The 27,847-nt window shown below is 48.7% G+C and overlaps 12 protein-coding genes across 12 annotated transcripts; 6 read left to right on the forward strand and 6 right to left on the reverse strand.

Moving 5' to 3' along the window:
* Nucleotides 1-905: 905 nt before the first annotated feature.
* Nucleotides 906-8,982, reverse strand: EI90DRAFT_3051526 (uncharacterized protein). Its single transcript, XM_039059850.1, has 33 exons — nucleotides 8,783-8,982; nucleotides 8,580-8,727; nucleotides 8,384-8,530; nucleotides 7,727-8,331; nucleotides 7,531-7,679; nucleotides 7,331-7,478; nucleotides 7,025-7,270; nucleotides 6,776-6,973; nucleotides 6,585-6,728; nucleotides 6,233-6,529; nucleotides 5,959-6,183; nucleotides 5,649-5,906; nucleotides 5,429-5,596; nucleotides 5,269-5,377; nucleotides 5,102-5,221; nucleotides 4,864-5,042; nucleotides 4,609-4,808; nucleotides 4,339-4,557; nucleotides 4,131-4,280; nucleotides 3,945-4,081; nucleotides 3,746-3,891; nucleotides 3,489-3,698; nucleotides 3,257-3,434; nucleotides 3,088-3,197; nucleotides 2,858-3,025; nucleotides 2,661-2,786; nucleotides 2,325-2,609; nucleotides 2,022-2,268; nucleotides 1,938-1,961; nucleotides 1,848-1,855; nucleotides 1,446-1,775; nucleotides 1,359-1,368; nucleotides 906-1,290 (listed from the first exon to the last, which is right to left on the reverse strand). Exons 1-33 carry the CDS (start codon nucleotides 8,951-8,953, stop codon nucleotides 1,274-1,276), a joined length of 5,877 nt encoding a protein of 1,958 aa, XP_038917971.1. The 5' UTR covers nucleotides 8,954-8,982; the 3' UTR covers nucleotides 906-1,273.
* Nucleotides 8,914-9,442, forward strand: EI90DRAFT_526511 (uncharacterized protein). The gene is made up of 3 exons (XM_039067736.1): nucleotides 8,914-9,152; nucleotides 9,210-9,263; nucleotides 9,315-9,442. The coding sequence occupies exons 1-3, from the start codon at nucleotides 9,019-9,021 to the stop codon at nucleotides 9,343-9,345; spliced, it is 219 nt and encodes a 72-aa protein (XP_038917972.1). The 5' UTR covers nucleotides 8,914-9,018; the 3' UTR covers nucleotides 9,346-9,442.
* Nucleotides 9,080-12,240, forward strand: EI90DRAFT_3051528 (Guf1 protein). The gene is made up of 22 exons (XM_039059851.1): nucleotides 9,080-9,152; nucleotides 9,210-9,263; nucleotides 9,315-9,324; nucleotides 9,373-9,479; nucleotides 9,538-9,671; nucleotides 9,727-9,806; nucleotides 9,866-10,065; nucleotides 10,118-10,179; nucleotides 10,233-10,349; nucleotides 10,400-10,426; nucleotides 10,484-10,560; nucleotides 10,616-10,681; nucleotides 10,732-10,844; nucleotides 10,896-10,925; nucleotides 10,978-11,132; nucleotides 11,184-11,382; nucleotides 11,433-11,472; nucleotides 11,527-11,626; nucleotides 11,682-11,777; nucleotides 11,834-11,857; nucleotides 11,916-11,938; nucleotides 11,993-12,240. Exons 5-22 carry the CDS (start codon nucleotides 9,539-9,541, stop codon nucleotides 12,098-12,100), a joined length of 1,650 nt encoding a protein of 549 aa, XP_038917973.1. The 5' UTR covers nucleotides 9,080-9,152; nucleotides 9,210-9,263; nucleotides 9,315-9,324; nucleotides 9,373-9,479; nucleotide 9,538; the 3' UTR covers nucleotides 12,101-12,240.
* EI90DRAFT_2915836 (uncharacterized protein) lies at nucleotides 12,196-13,711 on the reverse strand (the record flags this gene model as incomplete). The annotated part of the gene is made up of 6 exons (XM_039054565.1): nucleotides 12,196-12,316; nucleotides 12,377-12,781; nucleotides 12,838-12,942; nucleotides 12,997-13,396; nucleotides 13,446-13,591; nucleotides 13,638-13,711. 6 exons carry the CDS (start codon nucleotides 13,709-13,711, stop codon nucleotides 12,196-12,198), a joined length of 1,251 nt encoding a protein of 416 aa, XP_038917974.1.
* An 83-nt stretch (nucleotides 13,712-13,794) lies between these two features.
* EI90DRAFT_3145111 (asparaginase-domain-containing protein) lies at nucleotides 13,795-16,309 on the forward strand (the record flags this gene model as incomplete). Its single annotated transcript, XM_039065238.1, has 12 exons — nucleotides 13,795-13,879; nucleotides 13,938-14,266; nucleotides 14,330-14,352; nucleotides 14,405-14,506; nucleotides 14,562-14,613; nucleotides 14,669-14,750; nucleotides 14,822-14,932; nucleotides 14,989-15,046; nucleotides 15,185-15,289; nucleotides 15,339-15,510; nucleotides 15,563-16,168; nucleotides 16,217-16,309. The coding sequence occupies 12 exons, from the start codon at nucleotides 13,795-13,797 to the stop codon at nucleotides 16,307-16,309; spliced, it is 1,818 nt and encodes a 605-aa protein (XP_038917975.1).
* On the reverse strand, nucleotides 16,239-18,204 carry EI90DRAFT_3051536 (uncharacterized protein). The gene is made up of 7 exons (XM_039059852.1): nucleotides 18,023-18,204; nucleotides 17,935-17,968; nucleotides 17,599-17,911; nucleotides 17,427-17,544; nucleotides 17,148-17,369; nucleotides 16,759-17,097; nucleotides 16,239-16,706 (listed from the first exon to the last, which is right to left on the reverse strand). Exons 1-7 carry the CDS (start codon nucleotides 18,090-18,092, stop codon nucleotides 16,423-16,425), a joined length of 1,380 nt encoding a protein of 459 aa, XP_038917976.1. The 5' UTR covers nucleotides 18,093-18,204; the 3' UTR covers nucleotides 16,239-16,422.
* A 252-nt stretch (nucleotides 18,205-18,456) lies between these two features.
* Nucleotides 18,457-19,533, reverse strand: EI90DRAFT_3051540 (HAD-like domain-containing protein). The gene is made up of 7 exons (XM_039059853.1): nucleotides 19,488-19,533; nucleotides 19,428-19,433; nucleotides 19,276-19,363; nucleotides 19,145-19,215; nucleotides 19,016-19,096; nucleotides 18,621-18,958; nucleotides 18,457-18,563 (listed from the first exon to the last, which is right to left on the reverse strand). The coding sequence occupies exons 1-7, from the start codon at nucleotides 19,524-19,526 to the stop codon at nucleotides 18,491-18,493; spliced, it is 696 nt and encodes a 231-aa protein (XP_038917977.1). The 5' UTR covers nucleotides 19,527-19,533; the 3' UTR covers nucleotides 18,457-18,490.
* A 175-nt stretch (nucleotides 19,534-19,708) lies between these two features.
* Nucleotides 19,709-20,784, forward strand: EI90DRAFT_3181165 (uncharacterized protein; the record flags this gene model as incomplete). The annotated part of the gene is made up of 3 exons (XM_039066363.1): nucleotides 19,709-20,085; nucleotides 20,106-20,384; nucleotides 20,448-20,784. 3 exons carry the CDS (start codon nucleotides 19,709-19,711, stop codon nucleotides 20,500-20,502), a joined length of 711 nt encoding a protein of 236 aa, XP_038917978.1. The 3' UTR covers nucleotides 20,503-20,784.
* EI90DRAFT_3051543 (ubiquitin-conjugating enzyme 9) lies at nucleotides 20,695-21,642 on the reverse strand. The gene is made up of 8 exons (XM_039059854.1): nucleotides 21,565-21,642; nucleotides 21,424-21,507; nucleotides 21,324-21,372; nucleotides 21,242-21,265; nucleotides 21,079-21,188; nucleotides 20,949-21,028; nucleotides 20,877-20,897; nucleotides 20,695-20,826 (listed from the first exon to the last, which is right to left on the reverse strand). Exons 1-8 carry the CDS (start codon nucleotides 21,628-21,630, stop codon nucleotides 20,784-20,786), a joined length of 477 nt encoding a protein of 158 aa, XP_038917979.1. The 5' UTR covers nucleotides 21,631-21,642; the 3' UTR covers nucleotides 20,695-20,783.
* EI90DRAFT_3051544 (uncharacterized protein) lies at nucleotides 21,564-23,469 on the forward strand. The gene is made up of 4 exons (XM_039059855.1): nucleotides 21,564-22,382; nucleotides 22,445-22,654; nucleotides 22,707-23,144; nucleotides 23,201-23,469. Exons 1-4 carry the CDS (start codon nucleotides 21,924-21,926, stop codon nucleotides 23,276-23,278), a joined length of 1,185 nt encoding a protein of 394 aa, XP_038917980.1. The 5' UTR covers nucleotides 21,564-21,923; the 3' UTR covers nucleotides 23,279-23,469.
* Nucleotides 23,470-23,564: 95 nt separating this feature from the next.
* EI90DRAFT_2970642 (Brix-domain-containing protein) lies at nucleotides 23,565-24,719 on the forward strand. The gene is made up of 5 exons (XM_039055692.1): nucleotides 23,565-23,735; nucleotides 23,783-24,069; nucleotides 24,129-24,230; nucleotides 24,286-24,421; nucleotides 24,476-24,719. The coding sequence occupies exons 1-5, from the start codon at nucleotides 23,579-23,581 to the stop codon at nucleotides 24,628-24,630; spliced, it is 837 nt and encodes a 278-aa protein (XP_038917981.1). The 5' UTR covers nucleotides 23,565-23,578; the 3' UTR covers nucleotides 24,631-24,719.
* EI90DRAFT_3051548 (uncharacterized protein) lies at nucleotides 24,477-27,381 on the reverse strand. The gene is made up of 12 exons (XM_039059856.1): nucleotides 27,255-27,381; nucleotides 27,010-27,188; nucleotides 26,869-26,942; nucleotides 26,747-26,788; nucleotides 26,651-26,678; nucleotides 26,423-26,584; nucleotides 26,278-26,362; nucleotides 26,091-26,215; nucleotides 25,674-26,030; nucleotides 24,999-25,622; nucleotides 24,902-24,939; nucleotides 24,477-24,847 (listed from the first exon to the last, which is right to left on the reverse strand). Exons 2-12 carry the CDS (start codon nucleotides 27,076-27,078, stop codon nucleotides 24,751-24,753), a joined length of 1,701 nt encoding a protein of 566 aa, XP_038917982.1. The 5' UTR covers nucleotides 27,079-27,188; nucleotides 27,255-27,381; the 3' UTR covers nucleotides 24,477-24,750.
* Nucleotides 27,382-27,847: the final 466 nt, after the last annotated feature.

Raw genomic sequence — 27,847 nt, forward strand, 5'->3', positions numbered from 1 at the left:
TGGTGGCGCTTGGTCTTGTTGGAAAGAGAGCATCGCAAAAGCCGCTATCGGTCACTGTAGCCGTGGCAGGTAGCGTTATAGCAGTATCCATCCGTGGTCTGCGAATTAGGCTGGATGCTATATTGAACGCCGGAGATGCTCGCGGTGTAATCATTTCCCACAAAAATCGAAATACTCTCGCCGGACAAAGTTACTATAGAAGGGAAACTTATCCCTGGGAGGCTATATAGGAGCTGTGGTATCCAATCATTATTCGAAAAAGTAATCTTCCCTACAGAATGACAACAGGCACCATCTGAGTGTCATTCTTGTTGCAAGGGGGATCGATACTAAGTGCATATACTTTGATACGATTGATGCGACGGACAGGCACAGTCTGCCTCGGAGATGTTCAACAGATATTGATAATATACACTAAGTAGTTGACCTGCCTTCCACTGGTCACGCAGATACCACATGCACCATGGACCATTATATTACGGTGCCAATGGAATGGAACCTTCACCATGAATCACACCTGAACCTGAGAGAGTGCGCACTTGATACGTGGCACTCAGTGGAAACAGTTGGGATGGGGGAAGAGTGATGGATAGCATTGTAACCATGAACGCGGTATGAGCTAACAACGCGCGTAGAAGAAATATAAGATATGACCAATGAAGCAATAAGGCGAGAACGAGTGCTGTACTTATACGTTCATTGCCAATATGATCGCGAAAAAAATGGTGTCGAATGTCGACATGCTTACTGTGCCCGAGAAACTGGGGGTTGCGCGAGGGTGCATGAGATGCCAGAGAATGTGCCGGGTGGCTGATGGTAGCCACTCAGTTTCTAGGCTGAATATAGATGAGTTTCGAGGGTGGCTATGCATGATGACCATAGCCATCGAATCAGGAAACTGCCAAAGCTCAATCAATTCATCAGTTTGGATACCAATTATTTAACTATTTTTCTATATATATTTATATCAGCGCAAAGGCCCATGAGCACCACGAACGCAGTCAGTGGCTCAAGGTAAGTTTTCGGCTTCATCCAGATCGAGCGTGTAGATGAGTTAAACTTTAATAGGTCAAACGATGAAATCTGGGCCCCTTCCCCGCGGACTATTAAGTACAACTCCCATTTTAGTAGCAATGTGAGGGTGCGTAGTACGATTGGTATAATGGAATTCTGCCAAATGTTGACACAATGAGGCAACGGGGAACGGGTGATGGCTCCTCCGAGACGTATTCGTCTGTCCGACACCGAAGCTACAGCCCGGTTAGGCTGTTCTTCAAGCATACGGTATTCCTGCGCGCAAAGAAGGAACGTTTTAGTTGTCAAAATAAGGGGAATGAAAGCAATGAAAAACCACCAACCATTTTGTATCTGAACGAGAGCGCGACACCGCACGCGATCAGTAGATACGAATCGTGGACCAGGGGAAATCTCACTGTGTTACTCACCCTTTGGAATTCATCGTACACGGTGCTTCGAACATTTTCGTGTGCATTCCGAATTACAGCCATCATCCATTCAGCGGCCTGCCGCTCCGTCATCCCAGGCACAAACCGATCCCGGAGTCGCTGGATCGTCGGTTCCCCTTTAAAACTCGGTAATCCCGTTCCAAGCATCAACCGGACAGTTTCAACGATTTGATCAGCAAATGGGCGGATAGCAAGGAACGCCTTCACAGTGAGCCGCACGAAGAGTTGATACCCTTCAGAATTTCGCCCACCCATGAGAACCACCATTTCGTGGTTAAGTTTGAATGAGTTTGGTTCGAATTTGACGCCCTAACCATAGAGAGAGAAAAGGATAATGAGCGCTACGATGCTTACATTGCAGGTCCACGATGCTGCACGTACTCCAGGTCGTAGATATCCCGCAGGGAGAAATGACACAACAGATAAGTGAAACTGCCTCCTGGGATGATGGAAAACATCAGGAGTACTTATCTATGTCGAATAAAAAGCCGAAATCTAACGGATTGTCATTATTAAATTAGTTTGTGTTCTAGAACATTGGTCCAAGATTCATACCAATGTGCACAATATGTCCTTCCCCATCAATCATTATGTTCCCATTGTGCCTATCCTTAATTTGTAAAATGTAACAAGCGACCGAATATGCAGCCATAGACTGGATGAAGTTCAACCGAGCTTGTTGAAAAGCCACACTCTCCGAGTGCCCATATTTGGATTCGAAGAAGCCAATGAGATCGTTTATCTTGGCTCTGCCCATCTCGTCGCGCGACGTAGAGTTCGGGACTACATCGATGACACCACACTAGAAGATCGTATGAAGGGAAGAGATCAACAGCCATATACCCAAACCAAACTCACCCCGGGTGCAGTCGCAATGACACGATACGGATACAAATAAAGCACGAGGCCCGCGTTCCTCTCAAATATGCTCTTGAACATCGCAATAACCTGCAGCGCGAGGACATCTTGTCTGCAATCATCCCCGACCTTGAAGATCGCCTGTTGCCATATCTCGACGTGTGTCGTCTTCTCCTTCCCTTCCTCGTCTTGAATGGGAGAAGACTCTTCTTCGAGGACGGAATCTGGGTGGTTGGCCATCAAGGTTCGTTCTTTTCGGACTTTGAATGTTGCCATGAAAGGCGCCTGAAAGCATAGCTGAGGTTGTGGGTAGAGATCTATACTAATTGGACGAACCTTTGCATGGCTTTGAAGTGGTCGCCCAGAACGCTTGTCGATATCGACAACGATGCCATCGGGATTGCTTGGGAGGTAGACACCGACATCGACCCTTATCTTCGCCATCTCCTCGTCTATCTTGGCCTAAGATGAGTAACGTGACATCAATGCATCGGTTTTGGGCTCCCACTGCAACATGAATAGAAGGGACGCACCTTCTTCTCCGCCTTCGTCTTTTTTATGAAAGGCTTGAGCGTTCCGGAGATTGAGGTAACTTCTTCGAAGAAGGCAAACTCCCGATCATAGAACTCCCTTGCGGACCCAGATAAAGAAGCAACTACCATGTCTGTCATGCGGTCAAGCATTGGCTTCATCGGGTCCGGCTTAAGCAATTGCCGAGAAGTCAACAGCGTGTAAGGTCGACGTCAGCCCTCCTTTGCCTCACCTCTTCGCCCGCGTCATCTTTGTAAGTGTTAGCTTTCATATTCCATATAATTTGATGACAGAACAACTGGGAGATCTGAGCAGTTTCGAATACGAACCACTCAACGTAACCTGTGGGGAAAGCGCGTTCAAAACGAAACGCCAGCCTGTGAGCAAAGAATCACAGTTACCAAGTGAATCACCACGCAAAGCCTGCACCACTTGGGGAACGTAGAAGAATGTGACGTCTACGGGGTGTCCTTCAAGCACACGGTGTGCGTACTGCAATAATGAGGGATCATTTCGATAGTGTGGTTGGAAATAGGAAACCGCTAGAACGGGCGCGACTGGAGCCCACATTAAGATGTACTGGACAGAGATTGTTCAACTAGACCGCAGCAAACGCAATCGCAAGAAACGTACCTTCTTGACCTCGCTCGGCAAGGAGACATCCAGTCTGTCCCCGAGCAAGAAGGTCAATGCTTCGGAATAGTCAACGACTGCCGCAGGGTCACCCCTGACCAGACGAGAAACTTCTGCGGCAACTGCTGGAACCTTGAAGCGCTCGACCATATTGACCGCTACGCCAGCCTCAAGCTTCCATGCGATTCGCACAAGCTTTGCCCAGAAATCCTGAAAGCAAATAAACTGATGTCTGTGGACACAGCATGTAGACTCACAGGTGCAATAAGAGGATCCCACGAAGGTTCATCTGATCCACGGCCTGGTTCATTGGCTGGATTATTCCAAACAAGCAATCGACTGATCTCATTTTCCACCAACACGCGCAAAAGGTGACTCTGCTCCAGCCGCATCTTCTCGTAGTCTAAAAGGAGTCCAGCTTTAGAGGGTTCGCTGGGATCTATGGCAGATACATACCTCCATTCTTCTTGATTTGGTCAAGACTCGTGATATCGTGATCAGCTCGGAGACTATCTTTCTGCAGAGTCTCGAGGAACTCTTGCATTAATTTCACGTCGATGTTCAGCTGGATCCGGTTGGCGCCATATGTCCATCTGCGGGTAGGGTTAACATGTCATGAGCCAGACATCGAATTTCACGTACTGCGGACGAGCTGCAAACCACGAGAATGCACTTTGATAGAGGACTGAACGTAGTTGACATTCGGAAGTGGTATCCATACGGCTATTCCTGAGGGCCTGGAACCCGAAAAGGAGGAGGGTAAATCTTGCCTCACGGGCAAGGGGATGTGTGCTAGGCGAACATATCATTGAGTGTCCGGAGGACGAGGATGGAACGTTGTCTCCAATACCTTAACGTTTTGTGTGCCTGTACAGATCGTAAGACAAGCCTGATGATCAAATGGACAAGCGAAGGCATGCGATATCGCACGGCCTGCAATCGGCTGGCCAATGTCTGCAAGAGCATCGTGTGGGGGACAAGCAGCCGACGAGCAGAATGCAGTGCCCTTTCAATATTATCCCTTTGTGTAGGGGAGTATTCAACGGGATGGAAGAAAGTATCAACGAGACTGTTGAAAAGCGTCATTCGTGCACAAAGAAGTTAGGGTGAAGGTGCATACTTGAGGGAGGGTGAAAACATTCCTTTCTGCAACTCGATAGTTGACAGCCACGCAGCGTCAAATTCGAGCATGAGCGCCACCTCGAGATCTGGCCGCTCGCGTACCAGCCATGTCCAAGCGTCTCGACCAGCTGCGACGGATGCCGGTGTCAGCGTCTCGAACGGCGCTACTACTATGTAGTGAAGCAGATCATATTCACACTATGACAAGAGTTATCGAAGGTGCACAGTTCGGTGATAAAAGCAAACCACCCACTCCAGGCATAGAAATTAATACTGAGACACATCTGAAAAGCAATCGTCGGAGATCTTGGGTCGTCAAGACACTTGTTTTGGCTCGAATTTCACCAATCGTTTGAACCATTTTTTGCTTCAATGCCTTGACCTCATTCGTGGGTGCCTCTACTGGAGGTAACTTTTGCACATCTTCGAGACCTGCAGCCAAAATTTAAATCAATTGGGTGTAACAACGACAGATGCTAAAACATTTTCACCAATTCGGGCGGCCAGGCGCACTCCCGCTGCTTCTCCACAGTAGTGAGCATGCGAGGCAAGCTGGCTGGTAAACAGCTTGGCTCGATCAGGCTGTACAGACTCGAGAGGCGATCCCGGAACTGATAGCAATGTTAACGCTGATATATGGAGTACGCGAACATCTCACCGTATCGGCTCTGGACTGTTCCGAAATCGACAGCATATTGAAGTGCGGTGGAAGCGCCAAGCTCCGCCACGTTCGGTAACGGTAGCCTGGTATGATCCGAAAGATATTTCTAAAGGAAACCTTAGTCCCCAACTTGTCCAGACTAAACGGTACCGCATACTTGTAATATTGCCTGAGCTTCAATAGGAGCCCGGGCAATGGACATGGACAGCCACTTCTTAGCATACCTATAAAGACTCATCAGAATTTCCTTCCTTGTGGTGTAAGAGTCGGTCAGTGTGATGGTGAGGTTACTTCGGTCCGAATGGAACGTGTGTTGGGGATTGAACTACGACAACAGGGTTGTTCATCTACAGCGACACAGGAAGACAACAACTCACCTCGTCTATGTAACGCCCTTCGCAGGCATTCTGAAGCAATGTCAGAATGTCTAGGACGGCAAAGACGAAACCCGAATCACACATCAAGGATGGAAATGCGGACACGAGGCGGTCAATATATTTGGAGGCAATTATCCGAGCCTTCGATATTCTGTGGCAACTCCATATTAAGAGATTCTTCAGGCCGTCATTTAATTCTGGACCAAGAGAGTGGTCTACGACCCGACGCGCGAGAGTATCGACTGAAGTACCAACGATCTATGCCCATATGATGAGTAGAATGCAGATGAATGCCCGCCTCGATACACACACTGTCAGCAAGCAATTCCATACAAGCGGAGAGGTGGATATTGGAATTCACATCAGCATTGACAAAATAACCTGGCAACGCGGAGGGCAGACCGCCTGCCGCCCTCAGACCCTCGATGTCGTCCATTGAGAGCAAGAAAACCACTTGCGCCGGGGTTAGATGCTTAACCTCGCTGACTCGTGTTTTGAAGGAATTGAGAAGTGTGGCCTTGTGGTGAGACAGCATCTGACATACGGTTCAGCGGGAAACAAAATAACGCAGAAGTGAGGCGCACTCGTTCTCCATAATCTTTTCTGAGAGATCTATTATACTCAAGATTGCTGCTGAGATAGTCATGAGACTCTTCTAAAACGAACTGAGGGGTCTTCGCAGCAATTCTAGCGAGTGCAGCACTCTTCCATTCATTTGACCGACGAGGGTCGGATAAGCGGAAGACGGCCGCGATAAACCAAAATCCCTGGAAAAGACCCACGACTTCTTGAGAGAACGAGTGAAGACGAAAGGGTTTGTGGGCAAGAAGAGCATCGATTGGCAGGGCAAGGGCAGAAAGATGATCGATATCTTCTTGTGCCTATCGAAGTGGTGGCTGACCATAAGAACGAGCGTCAACAAGCAACTGAACTCACAGGCTGGTGATTGGTGCCGTTCGTACATTTGACTTGGATAGCTGTCCCTATATCGATGGATAGGTTGAGAAGCTGAGAAAGATAAATCTTATGCTGGTCTTCGCCTTTCAATTCTTGGGCAAGTCGAGTTTGTGCGGCCAAAATCTAACCCTAAGTGAGAAGGTGACGTGAGACTTTGAGGAGAAGCTTACAGCATTATGTCGTCCAGTGCAAGCTCCGGACTGCAAAGACACCATGCTCATGTTGGAATACGCTTTGACTATATCCGAGAAGACTTCCACCGGAGCAGGAAGGGCAAGATCCACGAGGTTATAAGCAATTGCAGCTTCTACGTGTGCATCCGGATGTTGTAGTCTTTGTAGCAACATCGATATGGCGAGCCGTGTAATCTGCGAATGAGAACGTTATTACTGGAATGCACCGTCATTTGAAAGACCTACGTCTTCATCTTGGAGTTCTAAAGCAAGGCGCGTGATAACGCAGACCGTGCTCGTAGCAATCAATCTGCGTTGCTCCTCGGAGTAACCTTGGAAAGTGCCCTCATTGAAGTCAAGCTGAGAACCACCCGTATGCTTAAGCCTGTCGTGAGCATCGGCCGGAAGACTATGGTGCAGCCCCCCTGGGTTCGAAACGAAATTGAATAAGGAATAGATATAAGACAGCCCAAGATCGTTTCCGGTAATCAGCTACCATTGCTAAGGTTATTCCAGTGTTGACACGAGGGAAAGAGGTAGGAGTGAACACGCCTTAAGACAAACAGCCAAACCCTTTGTTGCCGATCTCAACAACGGGGGTGCACGAACAGTTGAGGTATATTCAAACTCAAACGGCGGCAAAGGGGCGGTGACAAACCGTCTAAGCAGGCTGGCCATGGAAGGGGCAAGTTCTGGGAAGCTGGCGGAGGAATACGATTAACATCCAGCATGAGGATTCTGACGGAACACACTTTCTGACAAGTACGACGACGCATTTTATAGCTGAGTCTTGAAGGTCGACATCTGTTATCGGTGTCCTTTCGCTGAGCAACAATCGTAAGCGATCTAGCAATGGTGCATGGGCTTCCCCAACAGCAACGCAACAAATGGTCGCCAGTTTCTGTCCGAGACGTTAATATCAAGCAGAGGCAGGAAGTAGGGACGTGCCAAGCTTTCGGATAAGGTTTCGTAAGCATATGCTTCAGGATTGACGTCTCCGATCTCTTCAATCTGCTCCAAAAGGTCCGCGCAGCACTGCATTGCAGAGTTAATGGATGACACGACAGCAGACTTGAATTCCCCTTCTAACTCTCCCGGTATCTTGTCGATTGCATTGCCCGCTAGTGATGCCCATGAAGTGATGGACGCCTGAGATGGATAGAATCTTGTTCCACCGGACTTCCCGGTAGATGATGATGATGCGGGACTTTGGGGTGCAGGAGACAAAAGAATCTGCGCCAGTGCAGTGCATTGAATCTCCATGACGCTGCGGACAGCGAAATACCCGGACAAGGGCCTTCCATTCGAAATGTATCTTGATAGAAGAGTCCGTGCATAAAGTGAGTCTTTAGATGTTTCCTCCTGGAATCCCTCGTTTTCAAGAAAGGTAGTGAGGAGGCTGTTAAGACGATCCACGATGTCTTGTTTGAAAAGATCCTGGGTTATACCCGCCAAACTTTCCCATTCAGCCCCCTTCCATGGGAAGGGCGTAGAAGTGATGGCGCGATACAATCCATGTAACGATGGAACAATATCAGTAACAACCCTCTGAGCTACAAATGGGTGAATCAGTCAAAGGACAGTTAAGCGAAGCATGTGGATCACAATTCTCAGTCCGCAGCGACTGCACAGCAAGTTTTGAAAAGGTTCCAATGCTATCAATTGTCAGAGTTCTGGTCTCCGGAAATGATGAGGCGAGCCATAAGAGGGAGGACACAGTGGTGAACACCAATTGGTCTGGCAGTGACCACTCTAAACGCGGAATTCAGGCTCTAACCACTTCATGGGCCATGAAACGCACCGCTCCAAGTCAGACATTGAGGAAAGTCGATGAAAGGGACATCGCGCAGGATGTCGATGAGGACTTGCACTGTTTCCTGCACTTTCACCGCCGGAACGTTCAGGGCAAGTTCCCCAAATGCAATGTTGCACTCAATTCCAGACGCAGACTTCATGGACCATAAATATCAACAGTGGAAGCGCAGATAGCAGAACCAATCTAACCATTGGAGCTCGTTCCTGCCCGAGTGCTTCGTCCGTGAGGTCTCTGACTTTGACCCTAGTTGAAATCACTTCGATAGCATTATTGGATGACACATCATTCGTAGATGCATTAATTGAACGAGCTAGGTCAGTAAGAATCAAACCATGAAGACTGAAATCAAGGGCGTCCATGATTGTTCGTTGTCGTGTGTAAGGTCACGTTGCCCCGCCACTTGCATTTGAAACTGGCAGCGGCGATGAATCCATGGATTTTTTACGGTTGCCAGATTTATCAAAGACATATCTTTGTGCCTAGACATCGTATTGGGTCGTATCGCTTCGCATCTACCTTATCAACTCATGTTGATGAATTTCCGTGCGAACGAATCAGGTCAGTTGATTGTTTGCGGTGTGCGACGGTGTTTGGGTTGTGCTAATTATTACACAGGAACTTCAGCATCATCGCACACATTGATCATGGGAAATCGACGCTAGCAGACCGGTGAGTCTGTCCCTCTGCTAAGAGGTGTACCCTATGTAACCCAACATTCAGGTTGCTCGAAGTGGGTAGCCCGTCTCCATAATCCAAAGCTAATTCATCAGATTGCTAGGCGACAAGAACGATACAACCTGCAACAACTGGTTTGAACAAACAAGTTTTGGATAAGTTGAAGGTTGAACGGGACCGAGGCATTACGGTCAAGGCACAGACCGCGAGGTGTGATTAGTTGGGTCCATGCTCGGATTCCAATTGAAGCATTCACCCGTCTATCTAGCATGATTCATTCTTTCAATGGGAAAAAACACCTTCTGAACTTAATTGACACGCCTGGTCATGTCGACTTTGCGTGGGAAGTATCGCGTTCCCTCTCGGCATGCCAAGGCGCTCTGCTGCTTGTGGATGCCACACGTAAGTCCCCGCCTGGGTTGACATTTTGTGACGTTGAGTCCGACACCCTGTTCAGAGGGTGTACAGGCTCAATCGTTATCTGTATTTCACATCGCGAAGGAGAGGGGACTTGTTATCATCCCTATCATTAACAAGGTGTGTGTGCGTGTTGGGCGATTCTTGAGAGGCATTGGACGGTACAGAAATGAAAACAGGTGGATCTCCCTCAAGCCGATGTAGAAGCAGTTTCCGCACAGATGTGCTCAACTTTTGATCTGGATCTCTCGGACATATTGTGCATTTCCGCGAAAACGGGATCAGGAGTTGGTCAGGTTCTAGATGCAATTCATGACCGCATCCCGCCTCCAGTAGGAGACCCTCGCGCACCGCTGAAAGCGTTCTTGTTCGACTCTTCGTGCGTCTCGTCCATAAAACGAAGCCCATGCGTGCTGAGCCCATTGCCTCAGATATGATCGTTATCGGGGAGTGATTTCACTTGTTTCCATAAGCTCTGGATCGTTGCGCAAAGGTATTGTGCGATCCCGAAACCCCTTACGGAGTCTTCCATTTATAAACGTGCAGGAGACAGAATTATGTCTTGCCATACCCGAAAACGATACGACGTGTCGGATGCAGGAATTTTGCACCCTGAGGAAGTCAGTACACAAGTCCTTCTCCCTGGTCAAGTCGGATACATCGGTCAGTGTTTTTACTTCTAGAGTAATCACGGTGTTGCCTGATTAGATTAGTCTGCAATATGAAGGAATTGTCTGAAGGTGCATGACAATAGATGCAGCCCGATCTATTTCTCATGCGTGTACCACTCCTGACAGCACATATCGGCGATACATTTCATCGCCAGGGAGAATTCGTTGAGCCATTGGAAGGATTTGCTCCGGCCAGAGCTATGGTGAGTTCAACCGCGTGAGTAGCCCTATGAACCCGAGTTTATACCGTGCATTCAGGTGTACGCTGGGATTTTCCCTGTAGATACAAAAGACTTCCCCAAGTTGGAAGAATCGATTAAAAGGGTACGTTACTGCGCCATGAATCTTCTCACAGGCTATTCAAGTCCTTTCAGCTTGCACTCACAGATCGCAGTGTGACCATTCAACGAGAATCCTCCACTGCTCTGGGACAGGGCTGCCGATTAGGGTTTTTAGGCACTCTACACATGGATGTCTTTCGACAAAGGTATGGGTCGACTCGACTGTCTTTGTGGTTCGCTCTGTTAATCTTTTGGAGGCTGGAGGATGAATATGACGCGAATGTGATGTCAGTTAAGATTATTTCCCCTTCGCTATGCCAGCCTCAATTTGATCCTTAGAATCACGGCACCAACTGTCCCGTACAAAGTTGTTTACAAGGACCGAACGATGACAATCAGTAATCCCACTGAGTTCCCGGATGCGCATGAGTCAAACTACAAGGTCGTGGAAATCCAGGAGCCTATGATCAATGCCAAAATCATTGCTCCGCAAGGTGTTCTTCATTCGCGCCTCGCGCCTCGATCTTGACTTACTAATGGATTAGACTATCTTGGAGAAATGATAGCCTTGTGTACATCACACCGAGGCAAAAACATAGAACATAAATATCTTTCTTATGGCGTGGGGAATCCAGGTGTTGGATCATCTCATGTGCTTCTCACTACAAGACTCCCGTTGTCTGAAGTCGTAACGGACTTTTACGACTCACTAAAACACCGAAGCTCGGGATATGCAAGCTTTGAGTAAGTTCAGGATATTCAAGTACGGCAGTGCTGGGTTTAAGAACTTCAAGTTACGAGGACGCCGGATATGAGGCATGCGATATGAAGAAGGTGGGCACGTTCGACGTCACTCTCGGATAAGTCAATCATTGAGGCTTTCACTAGATGACGTTCCTATTGAATGGTAAACCTATTGATGCATTAGCTATGATCGTTCACAATACTTGCGTGCAAAACGTTGGCAGAGCATGGGTGAGGAGACTAAGTAAGTGTCGGTTGCAATCTGGTTTTACAAGTTCTGACGTTGGCTGAACCTCAAGAGGAAGTCATTCCACGACATCTATTCGAGGTTGCTATCCAAGCTGTCGTGGGTTCAAAGGTTGTTGCTCGCGAAACTCTGTCGGCCTTGCGCAAAGGTATGCATAATCGCTGCGTTGGCACGGCCGCTTTCCAGCTCACCACATAATGCCAGATGTTACTGCGGGACTGTACGGAGGTAGGGTCACTTCTACCTGTTTACTCCCTCGAAGTGCTTCCGTTTCCCCTCCCCATAGGGCATTATGAACGCAAGTTGAAGGTATGCTCCATAATCCAAAGGAAGACTTCGCCGCTCCTAAGAGTCACAACTTAGCATTTGAACAGACAGAAGGAAGGGAAAAGAAAAATGAAAAGGATTGGGAACATAGAGTTGCCACAAGGAGCATTTTACCAAGTGCTTGGTTCTGCATCGCCAAAGTAAACTAGGTAATTGGAACAGCCAGTGAATCGCATATTCATCCCTTTGGATAATGCGCAAGTTAGAGAATTTCTAGTTTGGCGGAAGCATGAGAAACATCAAAGTTTGTTGTCTTCTTCATCGTACATCTCTGTTACCATCCTGTCGAGAGCATGAGAAACCAAAGAGAGGGGATTCCAAGATATGTACCTATACACATATGCTGGCGGGTGATCGCCACTGTGAAGGTCGGTGACGGAGTCAATGAATCGTTACGCGCGACGGGTGAACCCCACATACTAGTTCGTTATGAGAACGTCAATCAACTCGGGCTTCACATAATCAAACCAGGGATTAAGGATGTCGACATTTTCTTCTCGAATGTTGTATTCTAGTTCCGAAAGATTCAGGACCTGTTCGGGATCTCCCAGGTCTACTGATGCATATTGGTAATGCAAATTCCACAGTGGCGTCAACTTGAACTGTCCGGTACAAACAATTACGGGGGTAGAATGATCCTTGGCCGCTGAAGCAGCGAGGAGTGAGCCAGATATCCCGAACATGCCGCCGTTGGCCATGACAGCATGCGCTCCAAGGACTACTTTGTTTACACGGGACATCAATGCATATAAGCATGAATCAGGAACAAGGACGGTGCTAATCTTGGCGTCAGCCAATAATGCTGCCATCTCCCTACCCGAGTAGCTGTCCAAGAAAGCTAAGCGAAACACAACATAGCAATCAAAATCAAGACTACGCACGAGGGCGCTGTTTCAGCGACGATGACAGTAAACTTTCGATCTCGAGCTGCAGCTTTGAAGAATGACTCTACGGTCTTTGATTTTCCTACAGTCAGCACAATGTCACTGTAGTCAAGGATTTCAGTTCACTGATTGTCCGGGGGGGGGGGTTAGTCCTACTCTGAGTGTATGTGGTCGCGCGCATTCTTAGAGATATTTTCGTACACGGTCTCCAGTTCATCGATGACCTCCTGTATTGCATCTATTAATGCTGGCTTGATTGATTGCGCCTTTCTGTTCACGTCCCCCGAGTGCATCGTGTCAGGGGTCTCAGAACCTGATTGCGCGGATCTGTGGCCAGGTACCGCGGTAGGCCTTCCCTTCAGAACAAATCGAGCAACTGATGAAGTAGAAGCAAAACCAGTCAACGGATCCTGCCCAGTTCGAAAGAACTCTTCTCGAGAAGATGAATTTTTGGGCACGCCGAGAGTTGCCTGCGCCTCCTCAAGTGTAGTCACAGCAGCGTACTCATCGCGAATGAGTTTTAAAACCTTGCGGACAATATTCCCGACACTATTCTCTAAAAGCTATCAGACCTTCTGGATTCGTGTGCCAAGCCTGTCACTCACCTCGGGGCTGGGCTTCTGCCAGACGTTTTCCGACCAAGCGCACGGTCTCGAGAAGTTGATCAATTGTATCGAATCTAGCGGCCGCGACGACTTTACGAAGGAGATGTACGGTTTGAAGGGCGGCTTCCCTAGAACCTACAAGTTGCCTTGTGTTTTGTCAGACAGGGGCCATCCGAACATTCGTACTAGTACCTCCGCCGCAATTGCGATGCAAGGGCATCCACGGCTCTCTGCGTAGCTCTATCCTTGACCTCGGCTCCTGTCATGTTGTGCTAAGTCGCCAGCAATGAATCTAAGTGTGGCTGAGAAGGCGTTTTCTCACGCTTGCTAAATTGTCTGAACGACAGAAATGGAAACAGGAGCTGAGGCAGATGCCAGGACTATCCTCGTTATTTATACCGGGGGGACCATAGGAATGTTGCTAGGCGATCGCGGTAAGTTTATAGGCTTCTTCTAACATCCGCCTCTGGTAAGGCTAGCGTCGCCCATCAGGGTATCAACCAGAACCCTTTTACCTCACGACTGCCCTCAAACATCAAACACGATTCAATGATCCAATTGGAAATTCTCTGTACTCTAACTCGGCGAGTATCGCTGAGTGGCGAATGCACAAAAGAGACTCAAACCCTGAGACACCATCCGGTGCGAAGGGAAGCCCTTTGAACCCGCTTATCACTGTACGCTCCACACGTCCTGTGTGCTACCCAGACCATCCATATGCGTCCACGGAAACCATCCCAGGGGTCTTTGAGACACCGTTGCCTTCTTTGGTAACCCCAGCTAGTTCAACTGACAAGCGCATTCGGTACGTGATTCTTGAAGTAGGTGTCACACCATGAGAAACGAAGGAAGGAGAATTAACGGAAACGATCTAATGCACTCAGTGGCAACCCATTCTTGATAGCAGGTAACGCCAATTAGCCAAGCCCCGAGCCTGTGTTTACCGAAGTCAAATATAGTGACATGGGCCACCATGACTGGATCCGCTTGGCGACTGAAGTTGAGCTGAATTACGCTTACTTCGATGCATTCCTAATTTTGTCAGGGACCGACACGATCTGGTATGTGGACTGTTTAGTGTTTCTGCACCCATCTCTTACGCAGAGTCGATTCAAGTTATACATCCAGTGCTTTGTCATTTTTGTTAGAGGATCTGGGGAAGACAGTGGTCAGATTAATTTCGTTTTGTCCTATCGCTCTATCCAGACGTTTCCGGCACAAAGATAATTACCGGAGCTCAGATTCCTCTTTCCCAACTGCGGAATGATGCGGTGGATAATCTCTTGGGGTCATTATCGATAGCTGGTCGATACATCATTCCTGGAAAGTCGAGGTCTCCGCAGACATGAACAACTCCTAATGTTGACGCCTTATAGAATGTTGCCTCTATTTCAACCATATCCTTTTCCGAGGAAACCGCGTCTCTAAAACATCTTCTTCAGATCTCGACGCTTTCTCAAGCCCTAATTTTCCTACCCTTGTAGACGGTATGTTGACCAGGGTACCACCTTCACTCGCCCCGAATCACCGTGTTACACAACAGTTGGTACTAATATTGAGGTCAACTGGAGAAATGTGTTAGTGCCCCGTGCCCTCAGCAGGTTTCGTGCCCATAAAGGCAAGCTATATTTAGTCTTTGTTGCGCTTGCTCTTAACTCACAGTGCACGGGCGAAGAACTTTGTGCGGACGTTGGTGAGCAGGATCATATTGCAAAAGAATGTTTGGTGCTCAAGCAAAGGTGCCCAGCGACCTTACGCTTGTTTCCTGGCATAACGGCCGCTTCTGCGCGATCATTCCTCGCACCCCCGATCAGGGGAGTCATTCTTGAAAGTTTTGGAGCAGGGTACTTTTCGGGCTCCACCGTTAGTCATATTGTTTACCCAACTCCACAGAAACGCCCCTCAGCGCCAAGATTTATTGGATGCCATTAAGGAAGCCTGTGACTATGGTGTCGTGATTGTGACTATATCTCAGTGTACCAGAGGCAGCGTAAGCTCGGCTTATGCAGCCGGGCGCTCGTTGTACGACTCAGGGGTGGTGGCTGGTGCAGATATGACGCCAGAGGTAATGAAGGGTGCTCTGACAACTAGCCAGTCAACAGTAACGATCATTAAAGGCAGCCCTCAGCAAGCTCTCCTATCTGCTGTCGAAGCGGGAACTCTCCACCGATGATGTTCGTAGACTCATGAGTGTACCTCTACGCGGCGAACTGAGTCTTCCGGCTTCACCCAACGATATTAGAAGGCCCGAAGGTTCACAGGGGGTCATGTCTCACATCTACAGGCTATCCATCCCCAGTACACTGTCACGCGGATCAGTTTTCCTCTCCACCGGACCACCGTTGTCAGGTGCAAAGGGCGTTGACACGGTCGCGGGCGAATCTCAAAGTCTGTCCGATGTTTCTATATCCGAAATCTTGGTAATGCCCTACCTAATACACCTGGCAGCATCTAAAAATGATGCGGAAGCTGTACGTTACTGCCTTGATGCCTTTGAAGTCGCAGTGCAGAATGCGAACCAACCCACGAGCGAGGCGGTTCCAAATGCACACTCCTTCATGGTTGCAGTTGGAGGAGGAATTGTTAACGCGTTGGATCCCTGTGGACGTGCACCTCTACACACTGCGGCATTGCACGGGAGTCAGGAATGTACAGAGATCCTGCTCAGGGGAGGCGCATCAGTCCACTTACGTGATTCTCTCGACCATACACCTCTCTATTACGTAGGTTCGTAGTACTTCCGTTTTTGCCTGCTTACATCCTCTCGATAGGCCAAGCGCCAGCATGCTGATGGGGTTGTCCTGCTTCTCGAGAGTGCCGGGGCCTTCTTGGCAGGTTCAGACCTCACTCATAGAGAAAATTAGCAAGTCGAGATTGCAGAGAATAATTCTGTAGCAAAGAATCCGGAATTATCCAATTAATGATAGATAAATAGTGTGCTCCGCCCTGGCAGTTGAGGCTGCGCGTTCTCGCTTCGTTAGGTGGGTTCGTTCGGACCCAAATATTCTATTTCATCCGATTCAAGCTCTTCGTCCGTTTCTACCGCATCATTACTGAAACTGAGGCCCATGTGTAACTGTATCTGGTGAAGGAATTGGGGGGATTGCCATTTTGGACATTTGAAGGCCCCCGAAAGAAAGTCAAGTGACTCTCTAAACTCCTCGCTTTCTTTCTCAAGATCGTGTGGTGTATATCGCATCATCTCCCTGTTTGGATCCTCCTCTGTAGGTTCTGGGATAATGTCGAGGCTGAAATTTAGGCCTACCAGGGGACGCTTAGAAGGCCAATATGTAGAATTAATCAAGGGACTTACTCTCGCTAGCGCCAGTAGTCTTCATGTAGCATTTGAATTCTGTTTGAACCCCGTGTTCTCCTTTTGTGGTCGCGACACTCCGAACCATTAGCTGGGTGAGTTCTTCATAAAGGCATATAGTGGACTGTTCTTTCGTGGGTCCTAATAATGTTCTTCTCTCTGGCTCTCGCATAGCGCTACCTCCTCGGGGTTTCAACGTTGTCCCGTTTGTAAGGGCTGCAAGTTCGCTTCGAGCAATATTGCGTTCTTCAATGAGGTGCTTTGAATTTGAAACCTCAGCATCGTAGTCTCGCTGCCGCATGGCTATTTCTCGCTGATAGTCATTCTTGAGAGTTTCAACTGGGAGCTCAATCAGTTTGCTGAATCCAGTTAAAGAAAGGAGTACTTGCTTTCTGCCTTGTAGTTACTTATCATCGTATCTTTACCCCGTAATTGTTCCCTAAGCTCCGCAATCTCTGCCCTTTGAGCTCCGAGCTTCACTTCGTATTCTTGGAAACGGGCATCTGTTGCCTCCCGCGTCAATAAAGTGATGGCGGCTGAACTTCCTGATGCAGAGAGCTCCGTGAATCGTGACATGCTTTGCGTCAGCATTTGAATATGCTCCTTCTGATCTGTTGGAAACATACGAGCGGTCATAACAAACTCAGGTACAATATCGGAAAGCTTACGCTTATCATGTTCTTCGTGAAATTTACGATATCCCTCCAACGCCGCCTCTGCATCGGTGCTCCTCTGCTTAGCAAGTTGTTCAAAATCACGCAAATACTGATCCCTTTCCTTCTTAAGCTGTACGAACACAAGTCAAAGCTGGGCGGCAAGAGCATGAACGAGCGTACAAACCTGCTGCACCATATTATCCCATTCAGCTTCAGTCCTCGTCCGCTTACGGGCTGGCGAGAATGATCCTGACTGGTCATGCTCAGAAGCCAGGGCTGCCGCTTTCCTCTTACGAGAAGTCGAAACCATCCCGTTAGACAGTTTCAAGGGAGCCGACTTTTTGGACGAAGATGGAATGGAGCTGGATGGTTTCGATGTCTGAGGATTCAGCTCAGCTACGTCCGAATCATCTCCCTCCTGCTCAACGATGCTCTCCGCGTTCGATGGTTGTGAAATTGGTTTCGCATTCCCATTGTGCTTAGCGCTTGCCCCCCACCTGAATGCGCTTTTGATTTTGACGAGGCGGAAGATGTTTTGTGCGTATTGGGTGCCTCTGTGGCAAATGTCATTTGCGCTTATTTACAGAGGTTTGAATCCCAGCGCTCACTCCCTGATTGGTCGTCCTCATCGTCGGACGCAAACTGATGCCCAGTTTTATTGTACGTGGTACGCGCCATGATTAGTCACGCAGGATCACTAGACGTGTCTCACGCAAAGAGAGACGGATAACAATATCAGGGGTGCAATGCGATGTCGGGGCGCCGTGTTGAGGGAAGCTGTAGTAGCCTCGGTGCAAATAACCATAATTCACAAGTACGATCAGCAGAAGGCAAAAAATACCTGGAAACTCCGCCACTCAAAAAAGGGTCACTACAGCAGTCTAACCACCATCTGTATTAGCATTGACCTACACAATACCCCCTCAAGTTGTCATCTAAGTGAAAAATGTGCAAAAAAAAACTGTAAATTTATCTTAATCTGTGGGCTCCATTCAATTCTCCACATCTGCACTCCACAACGCAAGTGGAGAAATAGCTACGAGTTACAGCTTTGCACGATTTTTGTATTGTGGTTGTCAGGAATCTCGATAATTTGAATCGTCCCTGATCGTGATCTCTATTTTACCATCCACCCACCGTGTAGAAACTCTGTATCAAGAAATTGTGAAACTTTGTACGAAAGGGAGAGACCTAGCGCCTACTGACTGGGTGAGGTCCTGAACAATGTAATCAGGGTTAGCTCCCGACTCGAGAATCTCCTCCTTGGAGTGACTGGTGCAAACTGCCAGGGTCTTGGCCCCAGCCGCATGTCCGCTTCGTATGCCTGATGGTGCGTCTTCTACCACAAGCACATTGTGCGCGTCAACATTGCAACGCCGAGCGCCTTCGACGTATGGGTCTGGAAATGGTTTTCCTCGTGAGACGTGCTCTGATGTGACAATTGAGGCAGGCATGATGATCCCGGTTCGTTCCAAGGAGGCCTGAGCATAGGACGAAGTACCAGATGTAACAATAGTCCATTTATTTGATGATCCGCCGTCAAGCTTGGGTGGCGAGTAGAATCAGGTGTCAGTCCGCGAAAATAATCCAAACTAGCGCACTTCTTTAAGCAGTGAACGCACACCCGGTAGCACTACGGGTCCCCCTTCAATGGCCAGCTTCTCGAATCGCATCGACTCTTTCTGGAATCGATATAAGTCTCCCAGTTGAATGCAAAGGAATGCCCATGCCTGCAGGGTTTCGGGATCTGTGATCTCGCACCACGTCTTAAGACTATCCACCAGTCGTACACCATGGGTCTCTGTACATTGCTCTCAGAATGACACGTCCCTGAGTGAAAATTAATCCGATTCCCTTTTACCTTTCAACACGGCAGGGACATCAAGCTGGTACATTTCTGCGAACTTGTACCACGCACTGATAACCCCTGGAGTTGAGTCGATTAGTGTCTGTAAAACATGGCCCAACATTAGAGCGCCGCCACAATAAAGGGATGAGCATTAATTGCCCCACCCCATCCTGGCGTATGATTCAGTTCAGTGCGATTGGAGTGTGTGCTCATGAATATCTTGCCATGTCAAAAAGCACTGCGTCTACGATGAATGAGAACATATTGCGCTAACCAATAAGTGAGAGCAAAGGGAGATAGATGGGCTAATTCTAAAAGATCGGAGAAATATTCACACCATTAACTGGTCAGGCAAACCGGAACTTGCCACCAGTTAGCACTTTCACTGCTGATTCGAGACTGCAAGCAACCCCGTTTCGGCGCCCACCGTCAGGCACGACGGACGATGTCAGGCACACTGAGGGTTTTGCGATGGGTTGTGCCCAGCAGGCGCTCCTACTCCTATTTTTCTCAGAAACCTGGTGGAGGGGGCCGCTTCTTCACATCATCTAAGCCTCATAAAGCACCACCTCGGACGACTAAGCCTCAAAGAGCACCAATTCCTTCAACGAATGTAACTACTCCCGTAGAGGCAGAGCCTTCAGGAAGTGCTCAGGTTCCTTCGGAACATCCGAGTTCGTCTCCTGTTGGGGACTCCGAGTCGCCCGCAACCCTACCTGCTTCACCCCTCTCTGAATCTCTACCTTTTGCACCTACATCTCACCCAAGCCCAGTTCTGCCAGCCCTTCATCTTCATTCATTCTTCTCACAGCATCGCCCTTTGTTGCTCCTTAATCAACCAGTGTCCTCGTTGTTCCGCCCGTGGAGCTCGAACAGGAAAGTAATACTGCAATTGACGCCGCCCGGGATGGGGAAGCATTCGATCCGATGAGCCCCATCGACGATCCGGAAGCAGACACGGACACTGCCAGGCTACTTGCCAGGGCTGTTGTCCTGCAGCGTGTTCAGGCAGGCCAAGAGTGGGACTCCATCCTGAATCGCCTCGGGATCGAAGTGGAGAGTAAGGTTATTCAACTAGACAGTGTCAAGCGTAAACGCAGAAAGAAGATTACCAAGCACAAGTAAGTCTTTCACAATATTACGTTTGCAAGTGATAGGCTTAATTCGTCTGCTGCCTTCCACAGGTACAAGAAGCGAAGACGGGCAAGTGCTTTTATTCCCCGCTTTCAACATTATTGAGACAACCGGTCTTCTTTCAGCTACAACGTGCAGAAAGACGACGATTGAAGAAGAATTAGAGCGGTCATTTGGACATACATCCATCCACTGTACACCATAAAGCGCGTAATGACTCCACACCAATTCTCCGATCTACTATGGGACGTATGACGTGATGGCCGAATACTCAAGATGCGGGCTGGCAAGTCTCTTCGACAAGTAGCGGGAAACAACTGAAGATCCGAGAGTAAAGCGAAATGAACCTTTGCCCAGAAGTGGAAAACAGAACAATCTCTCTACTGTTACCGCGGGATGTTCTCGCGTGCTTGTGCGCGGATTCGCTTCCTAGATAGCATGAATCAGCGCACTCCGACTTGTCCTGAAACTTGACTTACTCATATGCAACTTTGTCATTCCTGCATTCGACAGCTTAGTGAACAATTGCTGTAACGATTACTTCTGCTCACTTAAAGAGGGTATACGCCTCTGTTTGCGCCGGATCATTCGCGTTGGGATCGTTCAGGAGATCTTGTATGCCGAGCAGTATCTGCAACTACGATGAGCAGGGTTGACCAGCCGAGGAGGCAAGGACCATACCTGCTTGATGGTGATGGATGGTTTCCATGACTTTTCCTCATCCAAAATGGACAGGCACACTGTGCCAGATGGATAAACATTTGGATGGAACAACGGTGGGGTGAATTTGCCTAAAGGGGATGCGGTCAAGTTAGGCGCTGAGAACGGTCACTAATCCTCGTACACTTGGGTGGTTTCGTGGGATATTCTGTATAAAGAGTTATGTTCAGGAGAATAGTCAGCGATCGAGTGCCCAGGATACGTGCCTTCAGGAAATAGCACAATGAGTTTGTATGTGCCTCCCTCCCAGGGCGTCTACAACACGGTCGTTAGCGGACCTGCAGTGGTACAAGGGCGGGAACATACATTCTGCTTTCCAGGAATGCCTACTTCCCACTCTAAGAGGTTCAGGGACCCGTCCTGCGCCTTTACTGGTCTAGCATAGAAACCCTTCGACGATCGGTTCGATAACTTTCCTAACCGTCGGCACCAAAGGGGCACACTCACATAAGGATGATCTTTGCGCCACTGCTTTCTTTCTTCAGCCAGGCGCGCCCTAGAAATGCCGGACATTGTTGGTGATTTCTGTTAAGCGTTCCCGTCGCGTGTATTCGTCTGCGGGAATTTCCGCTAACCGCCAGCGTTTTGGCGGTACCTCCCTTTCCGCCTTCGACGACAGACCACCCTGTCCCCACTGCTCTTCAGGTCAGTTCCACATCATCCCACCATGCTCAACCAACACCCTTACCCCTCCATACACATCCACCTACCCTCCCTCAATCCAGACATTATCCTATCCTGCTCCAGATTCATACAACATCTCCTTCAAATTTTCCCGCATTAACCTGACTCCGCCACCCATCCTGATGCCAGAGGAGTCTTCCTTGAAGCGATCACGTTCACCAGAGCCCGAAGCACTGCACTCTAATAAGCGCCAGATTATTTCGGGCAGTTCCAGGGAGGGAGCCCATGAGGGAAAGACATACACTCATACCTCCGCTCCCGCGAAAAACGAGTCATCGACCACTGATTCGAAGATGAATGATGCAAACTCTGAACCCAAACCCACACAAGCAACTGGAAAAGATGCGCTCCCTGCACCCGTTCAAAGTGCTCAACCAGCTGCACCACCTGTTCCCTCTCAACAAATACATCTCCGTTGCTTGATCGTCACTCAAGATGCCTCCATAATCATTGGAAAAGGTGGCTCGCACGTCAACGAGATTCGGGAGAAATCTGGCGCACGAGTCATGGTCTCTGAGAGTATTCCTGGAAATCCCGAACGAATCCTAAACGTCAGTGGTCCATTGGATGCTGTGTCCAAAGTACGTTTTTTCTTGCGTCGTGTGCATCCCCTCGTCGCGCTCTGACAGCCGTCCCAAATTAGGCATTCGGACTCATCGTGCGACGAATCAATGATGAGCCATTCGATGTGCCCTCAGTTCCTGGAAGTCGCGCTGTTACCATCAAATTTATCATCCCCAATTCGCGCATGGGTTCAGTCATTGGAAAGGGGGGTTCCAAGATTAGGGAAATACAAGAGGCTAGTGGTGCAAAGCTCAATGCGAGCGAAGGGATGCTCCCCGGTTCGACTGAGGTGAATGGAAAAACTCCATTGGGGATTATTCTCATTGCTGACATCTTTGCAGCGCGTTCTCAGTGTGTCCGGTGTTGCGGATGCTATACACATTGCCACGTATTATGTTGGCAACATTCTGATCGAAGCTGGTGCCCTTGCTCCTTCATCCTCCAATAACTCATACCGCCCCTCCGCCTCATCCAGAGGTCCTCGCTCTACCGCGTCTTCCTCACAATATGGTTACGGATCCTCTATTGTCAATCCCGTTGATCCTTCCATGGCACCACAAACTCAGCAAATTTTTATCCCGAACGACCTTGTGGGCTGTATCATTGGCAAGGGTGGAAGCAAGATCAACGAGATTCGTAGCATGAGCGCCAGTCAGATAAAGATCATGGAGCCTGGGGTCACACCTGCGGGGACTCCTGGCCCACCATCAAATGAGCGGTTGGTAATTATCACAGGTGCACCGGCCAATGTAAACATGGCGGTGCAGCTGCTTTATCATGTAAGTGACGCCTTCCACTTCTTGAGGAACGCCTGCCTAATTATCTTACTTTTCAGCGTCTAGAGACAGAGCGCCAGAGACTTGCGGCACAGGCAGCACAAGCTGGTGCTACTGCAGCCACTTCAAGCACTTGATTGTCGACTGAATCAGTTTTCTTTTGTGGCGGTTTGCAGTCATTCCGAACCCCCCACCCCTTTGAGCGTCTCTCTCCAAATCACTTCCCCGTCCCCTCCCCCCTCCCGACGCCTCAATTTTTTGTTCCAGTCTGCTGCATGTAAATAAGCCTCTTTCGTTGCAAATCTTATTCAAATTACCCGTTCCTCAACCACGGGATTCCCGAGTGAGGGTTTGTGGCCCAAAGCATGGCCACTCTCCTCGCAAAAGCGCAGAAAAGGTGGGGGATATCGAAAGATAAGGGACGTGACCATGATCAAATGGACGTCGATGAGCCCGAGGACACCTCAGCAGCTCATCAACCACAAGCGCGGAGGAACTCGCAACGGGTGCTGTTACTTTCATCTCGAGGCATCCCTAATCGTACGCGCCACCTACTGAAAGATCTTGAGGCATTATTGCCCCATACTAAAAGAGGTTGGTCTTCCCGGTGATGTAAAAATTGAGGCTGAGTCACTCTACAGATTCTAAACTGAGCGCGAAGTCTACAAACCTCATCCCCGAACTTGCTGACCTCAACAATTGCAATAACTGCCTCTACTTTGAGTCCCGGCATCATGAGGAACTGTATCTATGGGCGGCGAAGACTCCCAATGGGCCCACCGTCAAGATGCATGTGCAGAACGTGCACACGATGGATGAGCTAAAAATGACTGGGAACTGTCTCAAAGGAAGCCGGGGCTTGGTTTCATTTGACAAAACCTTTGACTCGGCTGAACACTGGAAGCTATTGAAGGAGCTGTTCACTCAAGTATGCATTGCACCTGTCATTAACCCTACCACAGTCACTTAGCACGGTATTTCCTCTAGATATTCAGTGTTCCACCCAATTCAAGGCGCACAAAACCTTTCATCGATCACATCCTCACATTCTCGGTGGTAGACGATAAGATATGGTTCCGTAATTACCAAGTTCGTAGTCTTGCTGCTCCGTACCACTTGACACATGACGAGATGGAATTGGCAGGTGGTAGAAAAGGAAACGACACAACCAGACGGTTCTCCGCCAATGTCCCTAGTGGAAATAGGTCCCCGCTTTGTTTTAACCCCCATACGGGTCTTTGAAGGTGCTTTCAATGGTGCCACTATCTACACAAACAAAGGTGCGTGGTCACATTACTGCGATGTCATTGCTAGACTTCACCTCTGGCTTGTAGGATTTATCACACCAGCCTCTATACGAATCTCCGTACGACGGGACCAGGCAGCCAAAATCCGCCGACGGAAGCATGAAGCTCATGAAAGGGAAGTCAGAAAGGAAGCAAGGAAGCTTCCTGACGATGAACTCGCTGTTACAAAAGTATTCTCTTGAACATGGCAGATCTGCTTTTACCGTCTATATGTTTACATGTGTGTTGATCATAATTATCATCCAACGGAAAGATCATCTTCAGTATTCGGGCGGCCTCTGCACCCCATCGCATCATGAACACTAAATTTGAGTGGAATCATCCGGAAATTCTGTCATATCATACCAACGGATTGTCTCGTTCCAATCTCGCTTGCGCCTTCGAACGATCGAGAAATATCTTGTCACGTCTTCAACGGACTGAACGCGAAACGTCCAAGCACAAGGAGCTCACCTTCGGATGGCATCCCATCTTCCTCCTACGCGCCCTTTCTGGCTTCGATCCCCCCTGGTCGGACCAAGCCAGTTTGAGCCAGCATCATTTCTCGCACCAGTCTGGCGGTTTGGGCAATTTCATCCAAATCAGTAGCACTTGTAGTGCCGTCGAAGGTAGAAGATCGTGAACGTCTTCGCTCAAGAACGAAAAACTTTTCTGGATCCTCTGGTAGGCCAAGATTCCCGACTGCGAATGAATGAACACGTTCATGTAGCTCATCTCTGATTTGGCGCAATCTCCTTAATTCTCCATGATGAAAATATAGCATTTTCGAAATTGCTCGAACCGCTCGGAATGTGGATGTAAGATCTTCGGTCCAGCGCAGCGTCATCCACATCCAAACAGGGACGAGCCAAAATGTGAGCCAGAACAAAGGTAAGGTCGTGAGGATGCATCCCAACCAGACAATCGTCCCCGAAAGAAGGCCATAGATAAGTTTCTGTTGGGCGATTTCGTCGTACACGTCCGAGACTGGTCCAGATCGCTTCATTTTGTTTCCGTAGTAAGACGCAGTGAGGAATATTGGGGTCCACAAAACCAAGCCTGGCAGTGCCATAGGCAAAAGAACACCTAGCCATCCAAGGCGCAATATAAGCCGCCAGAGGAGAGATGGTCGAGAAGCTGGCCGGCGGATACGATCGTCTTTTAACCCCAGGCTATCAATAGCGCCTTGATATGCCTTGGGAGATCCGATTAGGTGGATTGGCTATCGTCGACTGATCATGCTTACCTTGAGATCCCTGATAAGAACAGATATGGCATCCCTACCAATAATGCCTTTATGGTTAGGCTCTTCATCTTCAATTCTTGTTGTGGCATCGGGTGTGGGTGCGAACCCACATATAAAGGCGCGCACAACTCTGACCCAGTCGCCCAGCGACATCCTTGTACCAAATGGAGCATACATTCTTGCGGCTGTTTTGGAAACTTGAACTATCTCCCAAGATGGCGCATCAATTATTCCAGAGGATAATTGGGTCTGAATGAGTCTTGTGAGGGATTGAATAGCGCCAGCAGGAAATGGCGATCCCGGACGTTGAATTAGGGAAGGGTGGGTGGAAGGTCGCAGGTGGAGGGGTGGATTGAACTGCGATAAAATCCCGAGCGATGAGTAAAGTAGTGAATGCACGAAACCTTTGGTACTCACCGTGACCAAGACATCGCTCCGAAATCGAGACGGATGAACATATGCGATTGAACATGTAAGGAGAGTCACCTCAAAATCAGGATCTGCGAGATTGCGTGATAATGTATCTGAGGCAATACGAGCCGCTGTGAAGTGGTACACATAATTATTTCTACCTCTGTTATTTGGAAGGTTCATTCATACGCACCTCCCGTCTTAATGGGCGAAAGCTTGGATTGGTATTTACTCATGCCTTCAGGGAACAGGCAGATCGCATCTCCCTCTTCAAGGGCCTGAGCGTGTCAGGTCCCTCATCAGAACAAACCCAATCATTACTGGGCCTACATGCATACCTGAACAAGGCTATTAAGAACCAATGTATTGTCGGAATTGTCCCCTGGATTGTCCTGGCGACGTTTGACTGGGACAGATCCGACACTTTCGATAAGCCACGAACTAAATGTACGTTTTCCGAATAGCGTTGATTTGGCCGTCATCCTTAAGAAATTTCGTTTCTGTGACGAGTTTACAAAATGACACGTTAGAATACCTGCACAACTAATTCACTCGAGAACACATGCCTTAGATGATACGGAGGTGATGATCATTCTTAGCGACGACATCGAGTTTAGACCAGGTTAGCCACTCTCACCCAAACACCACTTGAGACGCCTCACATTGCGTCGGTCAGTGAGTTCCCATGGTTCGCACAAATGATTCTACGGGGGTCGGGTAGTGATGAGCTCAGCGCCTCTAGGACGGGATGGTTATGTGTGCAGGATCCGATTAGTGTACGCACGTTGGACATCCGTTCCCTGGGATAAAGTCCTCATTCTCGATTACGATACTGGCATAGAATACCTTCAGAACGAACTGGACAGTGAGAAAATAGAGCGTGTCAATGCCTAAATTGAATGGTAATGACGCAAAGTTAACGGACCTTGAATAGCAAACGAATGAGCACGTATGCCCATGGGGTTTTCTTGGATTTTAAGCTTTCAGGCGCCATACGAGATGCTGAAGAGGTTCAGTGGTAACTCCCAGCAAAGGAGCAGGGAAGATTAATCCCATGGGGTAAACGAACGTGCATACACGTGCTAGTTCGGGCGTGGGAAAATACTGACGCACGGTTCATATCAGGAATCCATGACAGGCATCAACCCTTTTCGATTCCCATCCACGTACATATAAAAATATCCAACGATTAGGCGTGGCCAGCTGTCCGTCTAAATGCTCGCTATCCTGGGATCAAATACGAGGTGCTTGATTCCGTTCTACGGACACGTACTACATCCTTATGGAGGCGTTTCGAGCGTTTCAATGAACTGAATAGAAACACATCTCCAGCTCGTGAGCTCATAGAGCTATGGGTTGCACGAACATAATCTCAACCGGGTTGCTCCTTGAGCTATTCCTCCGGGTGGCACATTACTCGTTGCTGAGATGCCCATCAATCGCATCAGAAGGGAAGATTGCTGCTTTGGCCCATTATTGACAAGATCCCTTCCTAGGTCGTCATTCTCCATCTTCCGGTGTGGGAGAGTCGCTACATTGTCCCTTCTTGGGAAAGGCTCGCGTAGGCGGTGGTAAAGAAACAGGCAATGCCCGAAAAAATACTGATGCTCTGATCATTACCTCTGCACCAATCCTTCAGCTGCCGCAAGTATCCAGAACCAACAATGGTTACCTGAGTAACGCGGACAGGGGGGAAAGCTTTGGACTTCTGGAATGAATTTGGCAAGTAGTCTTGCGGCCGTCTTCTCCCTCCAGAAATCGGT

The sequence above is a fragment of the Cantharellus anzutake genome (assembly GCF_015039405.1).
Source record: "Cantharellus anzutake strain C23 chromosome Unknown EI90scaffold_16, whole genome shotgun sequence".
Lineage (NCBI taxonomy): Eukaryota > Fungi > Basidiomycota > Agaricomycetes > Cantharellales > Hydnaceae > Cantharellus > Cantharellus anzutake.